The following is a 12,143-nucleotide window of genomic DNA, read 5'->3' on the forward strand; positions in this document are numbered from 1 at the left end:
GGGGAAGACGGCAACTTGGAGAGATGCGCGGAGAGCACCCTCACCCTGCTCCTTGTAATGAACAGGGTTGTATCAGAGGTCTGAATGTCCAAAATGATTCTTCAGGGTCTCAACCTGCCAGGAAGGCTCTACCTACTGATAACACCTGAGCAGTGGTGCTCTGCAGTTCCCAGTGCAGTGATGGCAGACCTCTGCAGAGAGATCCTTCTAAAGACAGGAGTAGAATTAAGGGTTTTAAAAGAGACATTTACATGCTCTGGTACCAACAGAAGTACCCGAGCACTGGGAGAGGTGAAGGGTAGGGGAGAAGCAAGGCACAAGTTGGTTGTGCTTAAAAAAAACAAACAAAACCAAACAAACTCTTTGGAATGAAAATGTGAAAGGAGGGAGAGCAATGGAACAAAGCAAATGTTGAAGGACACCCACTCTTTCCCTCGGGACTGCAGGCAGCTGTGGCACTGCTGAACAAGCTCCTTGGACAAACGTGTTGAGGTGCCCAGCCAGCACTGCTGGGTGGTGCGAGTAGCTGCACCAGGAGATCTACAGAAAAGACACTGAAGGTAGCCCTGGTCTCTGCCATTTAAACTGGAGTTCCTGGAGTTTTGGTCATGTTAGGTGCCCTTCCCTCCTCTGTGCACCGCTCTCTTAGCACCAGTGTAAGTTGGCTATGGCCGGTTGAGTCTGTGAGAAAATGTGCTGTTAAGGGCTGACTAGGCTTCTGAGTGATAGAGCAGAGCCACTGAGACTTCCACCAACATGGGATTACAATAACAATAAATAGTGATCTGATAACAGTGCAGCCAGCACAAATGATGCAATCTGTGGCCATGCCTGCAGCTCTCCAGAGCCAACATTTCAACTTCATTCACTAAAGCAGTTCAAGTGCTCTCTGTGGTGGGGACACAAGGTCAGAGGGACCCTCCCCAGTAACAGGACTCTACTCCATAGTACAGTTTCTGCTTCCCTGGGGCTGGAAGTCAGGGCAGTGTTGATGCATCCTGCTAGTGATATTACCCAAGCTCTTCTCCTGGGATTATGACTCAAGGACACACAGTGTTGGCAGGAGACTTTGTGGACATGGCGAACACAACATGAGATATGTACTCTCAGATCTCTAGACAAAAACTTATAGATGTCCATTGCAGACTAATAATTCAAGATGCTAAGTGACAATTCAGATGATCTTTAAGGTCCATTCCAACCCAAACTCTTCTATGGTTCTATGAATTTCCTCTCAATTAACTTCTTCATTTTCTGAAGCCGTAAATGTCAGTCAATTGCTGCAGCAGCTGCTGTGAAGTCCTTGGGTCCCTCCAGGCATGCATCAGATGTCTGCCCACCTTTCAGGACAAGTTTGGGCCTGGGGCAAAACCAGGAGGTCCAACTACACCTGGCATTGGGCAGCTACTGCGTTCCCAGTCACTGTATCTTGCCGTCATTTGATGACAACCAGAGCTAGGCATATATGATGGCAGCTGTCCCAGGCATCAGTGATGCCTGGCAGGATTGAGTGACGCTGCTCCACTTGCTTTGACCAGCCAGAATGGACCAGAAGATTTCAGGAAAGGATATCGACCTCCTGGCTGGCAGGCTGTGCTCCAGGAGGGAGAGGTGTAATAGTTTCTCTTGCTCCCAGCAGCCAGAATGTACTGACCACCTGCCCAGTCTGTCTGCGGGCTCCAGCTTTGGGTGGGAGGAGGACACGGTTGATGACCTAGGGTTAGTAGGGGACTAGTCTTCCTGAATGGCTTCACCATCAGTGATTATCACTGGCTGTTTTCTTACATTCTGTCTAGGGAATGGGGGGAACAAACCACAAAGAAAATCCCAAGAGGCTGTAATGTATTCGTATTCTACCAAAGATCCACTGTGTGATTTCTGAGCCTGATTAGATTGGGATCTAGATCATGAAACTTGCCCAGCTAATCTGAAATTCCCAGCCACCCAGCCTTGCTAGGTAATTATTTCTTTTTGGGTTTTGTTGGGTTAAATCAAATACATTTCCTTATGGGACCAAACACCGGAGCGAGTGAAACTCTATCACTTCTTAAGACTAAATGCTGGGCCAGCAAAATGCTTCACTTTAGACACAGGAAAAGTCCTAATGACTTCACTCAGGCCACTTCCATGCTTAGAGCCATGCACGGTTTTGCTGGGCTGTCCCCAGTAGCTGGGGTTCACAGACCAGTCAGTGTAGGAGTACCTGGTCCCTATCGACTCACACCAGTGCTGTAAGGCTGAGCCTGGCAAAACAGACAGGAGCAAATTGTGAAATCAAGGTACTTCTGTTCTGATTATCACATCCAGTAAAAGAGAAGACCCCAGCACATGTAAGATGCTCCTTCCCAAGCCGCATCCTGATAAAGAAGATCAGTCCTTTATCCTCTGGTCTCCAATCCATCCCTCCATGCTAAAAACTTCACCCACGGGAGAGGAGGGGCTTTGCTTGCTCAAGGTCTTACTTAACCAGCTGTTATCAGAGTATTTGCAGGGTGCATGAACTCTCTTGCCTTACATCACTGCTCCGAGAGGAGAGGAGGCTGTTGGCTTTCTGATAAAACTCTGTGCCATTTATGAAGAAAAATTCTGCATTTTGGGAATGATGCACATTTGATAAGATGCCTTATGCTGTTACCAATACTGACTTAGGAGGGACACACAGTAAGTGTTGCATCATATGCAAATATTGTCACGATCTCCATCTCGGAGAGCTGAGAAGTTAGCAGGCATCTGCCTGCAGACAGCTTGTGTTTTCTTCACGGGGCTGCTTGCACAGCTCAGAGCCCCCTGAGAGCCCATCAGAGGATCCCTTTGCTGTTGCTTTTGCGATGTGTGTACCCCTGACAGCGCTCGCTTGCTTCCCCCTCCCCCCCCCTCCAATGTGTGTATTTGTTATAACACCTTGGGAAGGAAAAGGGTGCTGCCTTTGCGAAGTTAGATAACTGGCCCAGTTCTTTGCTGCCGGATTGGCTGGGAGAAGCCCTGTAAAACCGCGCTGGCCAGCCGCCCGGCCCAGCCTTGGAGCCTGCAAGCTATTTCCACAATTGGCCACTTCAGAGGGGGAGGTGAAGACAGCCGGACAAACTGCATCTCTGCCGGGCTGCTTCCCTTCTTCGTTTTTTCTCAGCCGGAGTAGTTTTGCAAGGCAGCTCCAGGTGCCGCCGAGCCCTTCTCGCAGCGCCCAGGCAGGTGGGGTGTAGCGCTGGTGGCCAGGCGCCTGGCCCTCCCTGAGCCCTGCTAGCAGAGTCCCGGGACAGGACATGTCAAGCTGCAACAGCCCTGGGGGCCCCACTGCCCTGGACTTCCCGGAAGTCCTGAAGTCCCTGCTGGAGTACTCCTTACCCTGGACCAACAAGATGACAGGTAGGATCGAGGGAACACATGCTGGGGTTTCTGTTTTGATTTCATTTCTCCTTCCCCTCTTAAGTTGCAAAGTAAGAAGGGGACAGAAGACCTTGTTTGCTGCAAGCCCTTCAAGGGTGTGTTTCCCCCAAGTGTCCAAGTCAGACAGGGAGCTCTGGCACGGAGTGTGTTGTGCAGCTAGGAGGAAAACCGGCAGCAATGGATTGGTTACAAAATCAGCCAAGAGTGCTGAGCTCCTGATCCTTTTAATCTCTGTGCTCAGCTACTTCTTGGAAACCCTCAAAGCTTTGTGCACAGAGAAAGCTTGGGCACAAATCTCCATGCTGACCTAGGAGCGACTTCCAGGATTGCCATCCAGGTTGTCCCATGGTTAATAACTGCTGAGCCTCCAGTTGTTGCCTCTTCCCAATCACAGACTGTCCCAGGAGCCAGGGCCGCACGGGGCAGGCTGACTCCATGCAAACTTCGTGTTTGGTGATGGCTGCAGTTGTTATCAGTGGAAAGCTGGGGTAGGGAACACAGCAACTGTGTTTCCTTTGCAAGAGTACTTCTATACTCCTAGGTTTTCCCACTCTCTCTGCAGCATCCTAGAAAACAAATGGAAAGGACCCACCAGGAGTTTATTTCGTCTGGGCTTCTGCTGTGCTGAACACTTGGCTCTTGCTAGACCAACCACTTCTGTTACCAGGCATGCTCCAAGTGCCCATTGCACAACTCAGGGCTCTCTGATTTTGGATAGGATGCCACAGCCTTGGCAAGCTGCTTTTGGATTGTTGTGTTTTAATGTTCACTGCTGAGTGCTGGGGAGGTGTGTGGGAACACCTGGGCTCAACAAGCTCATGTCTAGGCACGAGTAAGTTGAACTTACAGAAACAAACATGCACTGAGCTCACCCGTCTGTAGGGAGTTGCTACGGGGACACACAGGCAGCTCTGCAGTCTTGAGGGGAGCATGACCCAGGAGCAAAAAAGCCAGACACACAATGTGGAGAGGGATCCTGCTCTTGCTCTGGGGTCAATGGGAGAAAAGGCTGCTGCTGCTGCAGTGAGGCATTCATGGCAGGAAACGCAGCTGCCTACACCTGCTGAAATACAGTGAGCCCTGTGGCACCTGCACAGCTCCCTGTGGAAAGAGGAAATGGAGCAAGGGGAGCTGCCATACCCTCTAAGGGGCTCATCTTGTCACATTGCTCTGCTGCTTCCACCTGTGAGCCTGGCTCTCTCCTTTGCTGAGACTTTGCCTGCTAACAGGCGTGTTTACATATCAGACAGTATGAAGCTGCATGCGGGGACCGGGGCATGTTTTCTGAGCTGACTGATACCCAGGTAGAAAGCAGACCTGGCTGGGAGGAGGCACTAATGGCCAAGGGAGGCTCACATGGTGGAGAACCTTGCTGTGGCTAAGCTGAAGTTTGACTGCCTCTCTGAGATCTCTGGGCTCCACAGCCAAGTGAATTGAGTTAATCCAAGGGAGGAGTGCTGGCAAGATGTATCTGTTTGGCAAGAGCTGGAGTAGGGGGGTAGAGGGGAGATCAATGATTTGCAGAGGGAATAATTTCATCTTAACTCAGTGCGGCTTATTTGGCAGCTGAGGGAGCTGTTTTGTGGAAGCTTTCTTCCTCAGCCCTAGGACCACCCTGCCTCTCAGTATCACCTCCTGTAACCCTTAGAATTGTCCTTATTATGCCACCTCCCTCCCTAGCCCAGCGTTCCTGTTATAGCCCTCTTCCCAAGAGCTCAGTTCTCTCCTCCTGAGTCTCCATACCTATGTACCACTCACCTGGATTTGCCAGGTCTCAGGCCTCTGTCTGAAATGCGTCCTGCTATTCAAACTTCCCGGTGGGACTTGCTGTACGTGTCCTGTGCCTAGCACTTGGCTGCTTCTTGCTTGCCTCCCTGCTGCATCAGAGCTAGGCTGTTCTGCATCATCTGGCCCTGACAGGACTCCCAGCAGTAACAGCCAAGGCTGCTGCATTCCTCTCCTCACATCTCATTGTCCTCCTCTGTTCCTTCTCAGCTGCAGAGCAAAAGAGAAATTGGAAATATTCAGGCACATCACAGCTTAACTAAGAAGGTACAGCTGATGGTGCAGTCCCCACTTTCTGCTGGCAGTGGCTTGAGTCCCTAATCCCCAGAGGAGGTGAGGAGAAGTTCTCAGAGCAGCCTCCCTCTGAGCTGGCAGGGCAGAGCTGATGCCCAAGCAGGGTGATGTGAGAGGGAACCCACAGGAATGTTCCTCAGGAACTCCCTCCCTCCTGCCTTTGGGCCAAGCAGCTAACACTGTACAGGCTAAACCCTTTCCAAGCAAAGTCACAATCCAGTGGTGGTGCAGAACAAACCTTAGCACAGTGGAGCATGGGTGGAAATGTGCTGGAGGAAAAACATGGTCAATCTAAAGGGAAAAACCTTGGAGTAAAGGCTGGTGAGTGGTTTCAATAACCTCCATTCATATGGATGTTACCCAGCAAAGCAGCTGCCATTGAGATCTGCAGGGGGGATGTGTGCAGAGCTTGTTCCTTGAAGGAGCGCTGTACAGTACTGAGACACAGCGTCGTCCCTGGGGGGCCTCCAGCATCAACAATGGAACAAAGCGACCATAAGAGCTGTAACTGAATGGGAAGCCTGCAGCCTGCCCTGCTTTGGCTATGTCCCCTTGCCCTGTTCCTAGAAGCTGCTCCTTCCCAACCTCACTAGGTTGTGTTCTCTGTCTACCACCTACCACTAGTTGTTTCCCAGGCAAAAGCATCAATGTGAGCCCACTGCCCCTTGCCAAACTGTATTTGCCACCTCTGTCATGTGTGGTCTGACATCTGTCTTTCATTGCCCTGTGTGAAGTGGCATCTCCCTTTCACACATGTGCTTTTTTCTTCCACCAGCTCAGCTTGGCAAGGCAGAGGGAGTCTGTGAAAGGCAAGCAGCAGCCCTGGAGCACTCCGGGCAGCAGAGCATGACCTGTTCTGCCTGCTTCTTGCAGCTGGATTTATCAGCCTTGATAAACGATGCATTAACCCACGCTATTCCAGCCTGTATTAACAAGGTGGTCCTTTGCAAGCTCCCTGTCAGGCAGCATGTGCACAGGAGTTGTGTCAGGAGTCCCACGCCTGTCCCATGAAGGAGGCAGCAGATCCAGCCTCCTAGCCTATGCAAGAGAAGGTGCTAGCAGGTAGGGCAGCTCCCTGTCTGCCCAGGTGGGATGGAGACATCTCCTGGTCCTCATTGCAGTAAGGCAATGAGGGAAAGCACCTAGCCCATGCAACTTCCAATCCATTCCTTTGCCTTGGGCACGTGGGGAAAATTTCAGACCTGATTTTGTGTCACAAAGACCATCGGGGTTTATTAGCAAGAGTCAAGCCAAATTGTGCCTTGTGACCAAAATGAAACGTCTGAGGTTTGTAGATGGGCAGCTGAACCAAGCAGATGCCAGAGTGTCTACCTGGGAAGTCCCTTTCCTGCTAGCCCTTATGGGGACATCTCTGCACCTGTGGCTCCGTTGGGTGTGGATAGGGCTGTCCCGGGGAGGTTGCGCACCCTTTTCCTCTCCTCACTTGCAGCACTATATGGTAGGTTTGCTGTGTCCGGCCCTTCTGCGGCAAGAGGCAGCAGCTTGCTGACAGAAGCCTGTGGCTGTAGCATCTGTCACTCCTGCAAGAGTCTATTCATTCTGCAGGAGAAGCTCCTCTGTATCTGCCTGTGCTCTTGGGGATGAACTTGGCCACATTCGCTCCCTTTGAGCTCAGCAGCTTAAATGGCAGCACGGCATTCCTGTTGATGCAACAGGGCAACTGGTTGGGAAATCGCAAGGATTGCTGCGGTAGTAAAAACTTGGAGAGACCCCCCGCGCTGCCCGCTAGCAGCCCAGCCGTGGCAGCAGCCGCAGTGAGGTCCTTCTCCCGGCGAGCGTTATATAGGGCACCGCTGCGGCCGCTGCTGGCGCCATGTAGGACAGCGGGAGATTAAATCCCGGTCATGTGGGAAAGGTGATCTCGGGGTCCTAAACGGGGATATTGAAGGACCGGCTGCAGAGCTGGCACCGGCGCCGGTTCAGGAGCGGCGGGCTCCCGCCTTGCCCCCCGACGGCTGCCGCGGTTACGCGATCTCCGGGCCCGGGCCCACCGCCCTCCTGCGCGGCGCCGGCGGTCGAGCCCTAGCCGGGCCGGGGCCGGGGCAGCAGGGGGCAGCCTGGGCCGAGGAGGGGCTCGTAAGCGCCGTACGGCACGGGCCGCCGCCAGGTCGCCTCAGGCAGCGGCGGGGGGGCTCCTGCAGCGGGCACTGCTGCTCCTCCGCCGCCCACGCGCGCGCTTCCGCCCCCCCGCGCCTTCAGGAGCAGCTGGCGGTGACGCAACGCCGGGGGGAGGGGCGGGGGGCGGGGCACGGCATGCTAATGAACCGCTGGAGCCCGCCCCTGCACGTGCCCGGGCGGGCGGAGGGCGCGTGCCCACGCCGGCCGCAGAGGAGCGGGGAGGGCGGGGCGTGCCGGCGCGGGGCCGCCCCCCAAGCGGCGCGGGCCAATCCGCGGGAGGGAGAGGGCGGGGCGGGTCCTACTTGGGCGGGCAACGCCCTGGCGCTCATGAATACTGAAGCACGCGCCAGGCGTCAGGCGGCTGCGCACGCGCCGTCGGCCTCCCGTGCGCCGTCTCGCTCCGCGCTCGTCGTTGCGGACGCGTCCCGGGGAGCTGTCGTAGCCTCGCGCCGGGCGCTGCGGCCGCTGGCGACCGTTGCCGACCGTTGACAGCCCGCCCGCCAGCTCGCGGGGAGTATGCCCGGCCGCGCCGCGCACCAGGAGGCGGCGGCGGCGGCAGCAGAGCCCACTGCAGCCGGAGGCAGCGCGGGGGCCGCCGCGCAGCAGGAGCAGCGGGGCCTGGCGGGCACCTTCCCGCTGGTGCTGAAGAAGCTGATGGAGAACCCGCCGCGGGAGGCTCGCCTAGGTGAGCGCGGGAGCGCGCGCAGGAGCGCGCGGCACCGTCTAACCATCCCCCCCCTCCCCCTCGCCCCCGTCACCCCCCCCGCACTGTCTTCCCGCCCCGTGCCTCGGAGGGCGGGACCCGCCGGGTCACGGGAGGGGGGGGGGTTGGGGGTGGCTGCGGTGTGCGCGGTGGGGAGAGGCCGCACACCCGGGCCTGGCGGTCTCCTCCGGTACGCCCCGCCATGCCCCCCGCCCCGGCTGTGCCAAGCGCCGCTAGCACGGGATCCCGGCCCGCCGGGCAGGGCGGGAAGGGCTCGGCCTCGCGGGGCGGTCGCCGCTGCCCTGCGCTTCTGAGGCGGGGAGCCGGCCGGCTCCCCGCCTCAGAAGCGCAGGGCAGCGGCGGCCGCCCCGTGGGCTGGTGTGACTGGAAAATTCAGCGGCTGCGACGCCCTTTCGCCTGTATTGAGGTGCCCGCTCTGGGCAAAATAAAATGCTTCAGGTCCGAGGGATGGGGTGGAAGTCAGGAGGTGACATGCTGGTTTTATTTCCTTAGCCGCCTAAAGCCCTCCCTGCTTTTAGGTGCGTTGCGAGGAGCAGGGATGAAAAGGTTTCGCGTCTTCCTTCACCTTAATTGCTGAAAAGTTGGACGATGATATGCATATACAGCAAATCCCTTCAGATAAGGTTTGGTGATAATCCATACGGGTATGACCCACTGCCTGCACATGCAATCCTCTATAGAGTGGAGCTGACTCTCTCCCACTGATGCTTATATTCATTGCTGATGGCACACTTTTTTCTTTTTTTTTCTTTTTTTTTCTTTTTTTTTTTTTTTTCTTCCACCTTACAGTATTTTTGCCTTCCTGAGTTTGATTTTGAGGAATGCTCAGGTTGACCTGCACTGCTGTAATACCCAGTGTACTGCTGTATAATAATAATAATAAAAACGTCCTTATGTTTAGGAATTTTGAGATTGAGAATCATTTTTGGAACATCAGATGATATCTAGGGTAGACCACAGTGCAAGCAGGGTTGGCAAGATTGTTCCTACTGAAGATCCTAGTTAAGATCAATTTACTTTGTATGTCTTGCGTTGCACAATACTGTGTAAATGTATCCATCTTGTGATTCTGGGTTTTTTTTTTCTTTCTGTTTTAAAAAAAATATATGTCAGTCTCTGATAAAGGTTTTAGTTGTGTTGCTATGGTGCAGGATGCTGCAGTACGTAGAATCTCAAATCTACAACATTATAGGATTTCATAAGGTATTTCTGCACCCAGTTGTTTTTAAAGGCAATAGTGCCAGCAGGAGCAGTTTAAGTTCATGTGTGGAAACCATGACGGTAGCAGACTGGGATATGGTAACTTTGCTTAGGAGTGGTTTTATGGTCCAGATTCATGTGATCTGGCCTATGGAGATGTAAAATTTTAAAATTGATATGATTTTGAGGTAGTGCATTTTTCTAAAATTAGAAACACTTGACACTTCTACTAGATGACCCCATTCCAGCTTGGGAAGGTGTTAAGCTTGATTCTCTAAAGCTTGCTAGTGAGTCCATTGTATCTTGATTACCTCTCCCCATTCATGCTGTGATGAAATTCAGATTGTTCTTACTATTAAAATTTCTCAATAAATCTCCTTAGTGCACCTTGTTTTGTTTCACTTCATACTTTGTGGAACTTGTGCTTTCTGTTTATTTTGATCTCTGATGCTATTCTTGTTTGCATATTTGCAAGACAAAAGAAAGAAGCCTTCTGTGTTCGCAGGTAGTTACTCCATATTTACTAAAGACTTGTCGGTAGAAATGTCGCTTAATTGACTTCAGAGGATCCCTGTTTATTTTCTGTTCCTTCACAGTGTAGTGACAGCCAAAATGTTAAGTAATTACTAATTTACTAAATACAGTGGTATGTTTTCAGCAAGCTTTCTGAGAAAAGACCCTATGCCTTTTGTCTGGAACGCCTGTTGACAAAAATACTATTTTCTGCCTTTATTCTGTGAGAAACTGTATCACAACTAGCTGTAGTGCCCATTTATAGTCTTCACAAGCTACCTGTGGGTTTTCCAACTGCTGTAGGTAATTTGATTACCCAGTGAGCAAGGAGGCTTTCTAACCCTTCTAAGCAACAGAGGAGGACATCCCGTTCCAACTGAATGCCATCTTGAATGCCCTGCCACAAGCAATGTCTGACTGGCCTTGCTCTAAGTTCTTGTCATGTATGTTGTAGGGATTAAATAAATAAAAAAAATTATTATTTAAAAAAAAAAGCCCTGTGGTGTAAAGGAAGATAATAATATTGTGGAGCAGGAGTGTAGGCCTCTCCTATTAATAAGGAGCTGCTGCATACTCTCCAAAGGATGTCTTAATCACTGGTTGTGTGCTGCTGTGGCAGGAGGAATGCCTCAACAAACATCACAGTAATGGGCATCAGGAATACAGAACCCTATAACCTGTCTTGTTCCATTCTCACAAGTGGGACTAAAGATGTATGGAGCAATTAGCCTTAGTCTGTATAGTGTTTTCAGTGTAATTTAACAATATTTTTTGATGAATGAAGGGAACTTTGTCAAAGAAGTGTTTGTTCTGTTTGTGGCTGTGATAGCACTTGACCGTTGTGGCCAAAATGACTTTTGGTCTGGTTTTGATTGGTTTGTTGGGGGTTTTTTTTTGAGGAAAAACCCGGATGTGGAATAAAGCTTTTTCCAGGCTGCTACTTTTGGCTACAACAGCAGTATTTCCAACAGTTCAAGAACTGGAATGCTCTGCCTAAATTACTTACCATAAAGTAGTGACCTCTCTGTTAACAGCAGATGTACAGCCTAGTTAATAGGTCACAGTAGCAGAATGAGGGGGCTAAATTGGACATGAGCTATCAGCTGCAGAAGCACAGTCCAGATTTATCAGGGTGACCTTGAATCACTGCAAATGGAGCCTCTTAGGATACTGCAGCTCTGCTGTCAGGTAATACCTGTTTACACTATAAATATCTTAAGAGAATTAATGTTTCAGGCCCCTGTGCTGGGGTGGGTAGAAACTTCCCCCTCAAGACACAAGAAGTTAATTAGTGTTTTATTAGATATTGTGCATCCAGCAGGATGTTATGCAGCAGAAGTAAAGATTAAATGAACTGAAAGCAAGCCAGTGGGAAAATGCCAATGCAAAAATGATCATACAGAGGTTTTATCTTTCTGTGTGTCATGTCTGAAATACACGGGCACCCAATATTCATGTTAACTTCTGCTATTTCAATTTGTTTTGGATATTGCTGTTAGAAGAAGGGGGGTGAGGGGGGAGAGAGATCGTAGCTAAACAAAGACAGCACTGGGGGGCCTAGTGCTTGCCAGTTGTCAACTTGTACCAAAGGGCAAAAAATTTCAGATGATCTTCTCATGTGAAGGAAGGATGTAATCTGGTGTGAGCCAGGGATGACAGCAAGAAGTTGGAGAGACAACAGTCTTTTGAGGTTACAGAAGTACAGCAGGATGATGGTGCACATCTAAATGGCATTAAAAGATCTGAGAAGAGCCACATATGCCAGTGGTTTAGTCTTTTTGGCATCTACTGTCTGAAAAATATTTTTAAGCCTTATGTTTAGTCTACTAATCATTAAGGTTTCTATTCTCCTCCGTTGGAGGTGTTGTATTAGATGTTGCAAAACAAAAACACTGCTGGCTTGCATGTAAATTATGCCAGTTTTAGGTGGAATGCTACTGTTTTCAAGAGTAAAAAATTGTTTCTTCTTTTTAGTTGACATTTTGACTCGGCATTCACAAGGGTTTTCTTAATCATGTTGAGTAAAAAATAAAGTGATTTACAAAGAATTTCTTATTGACACTTGCATTTGTATTAATAAAGACATCACCAGGATATCATCCAC

General features: G+C 51.0%; 1 protein-coding gene across 5 annotated transcripts in view; it reads left to right on the forward strand.

Annotated features, from left to right (window-relative positions):
- TEF (TEF transcription factor, PAR bZIP family member) overlaps positions 1-12,143 on the forward strand; it is a 26,007-nt gene continuing 13,864 nt past the window's right edge. Inside the window, exons 1-2 of one of the 5 annotated variants that reach the window (XM_080393062.1) lie at positions 8,149-8,287; positions 8,845-8,949. Coding sequence is in view for 4 of the 5 variants with exons in the window: in XM_080393058.1 (XP_080249184.1) it covers positions 8,119-8,287 (169 nt within the window). In the remaining variant the exon portion in view is untranslated. Of the gene's footprint in view, positions 3,364-7,705; positions 8,288-8,844; positions 8,950-12,143 lie in introns of those variants that run through there. The other 4 variants (XM_080393060.1, XM_080393061.1, XM_080393058.1 and 1 more) reach the window with 4 other exon arrangements.

This window comes from Falco punctatus, assembly GCF_963210335.1.
Source record: "Falco punctatus genome assembly, chromosome: 6".
NCBI classification, from domain to species: domain Eukaryota; kingdom Metazoa; phylum Chordata; class Aves; order Falconiformes; family Falconidae; genus Falco; species Falco punctatus.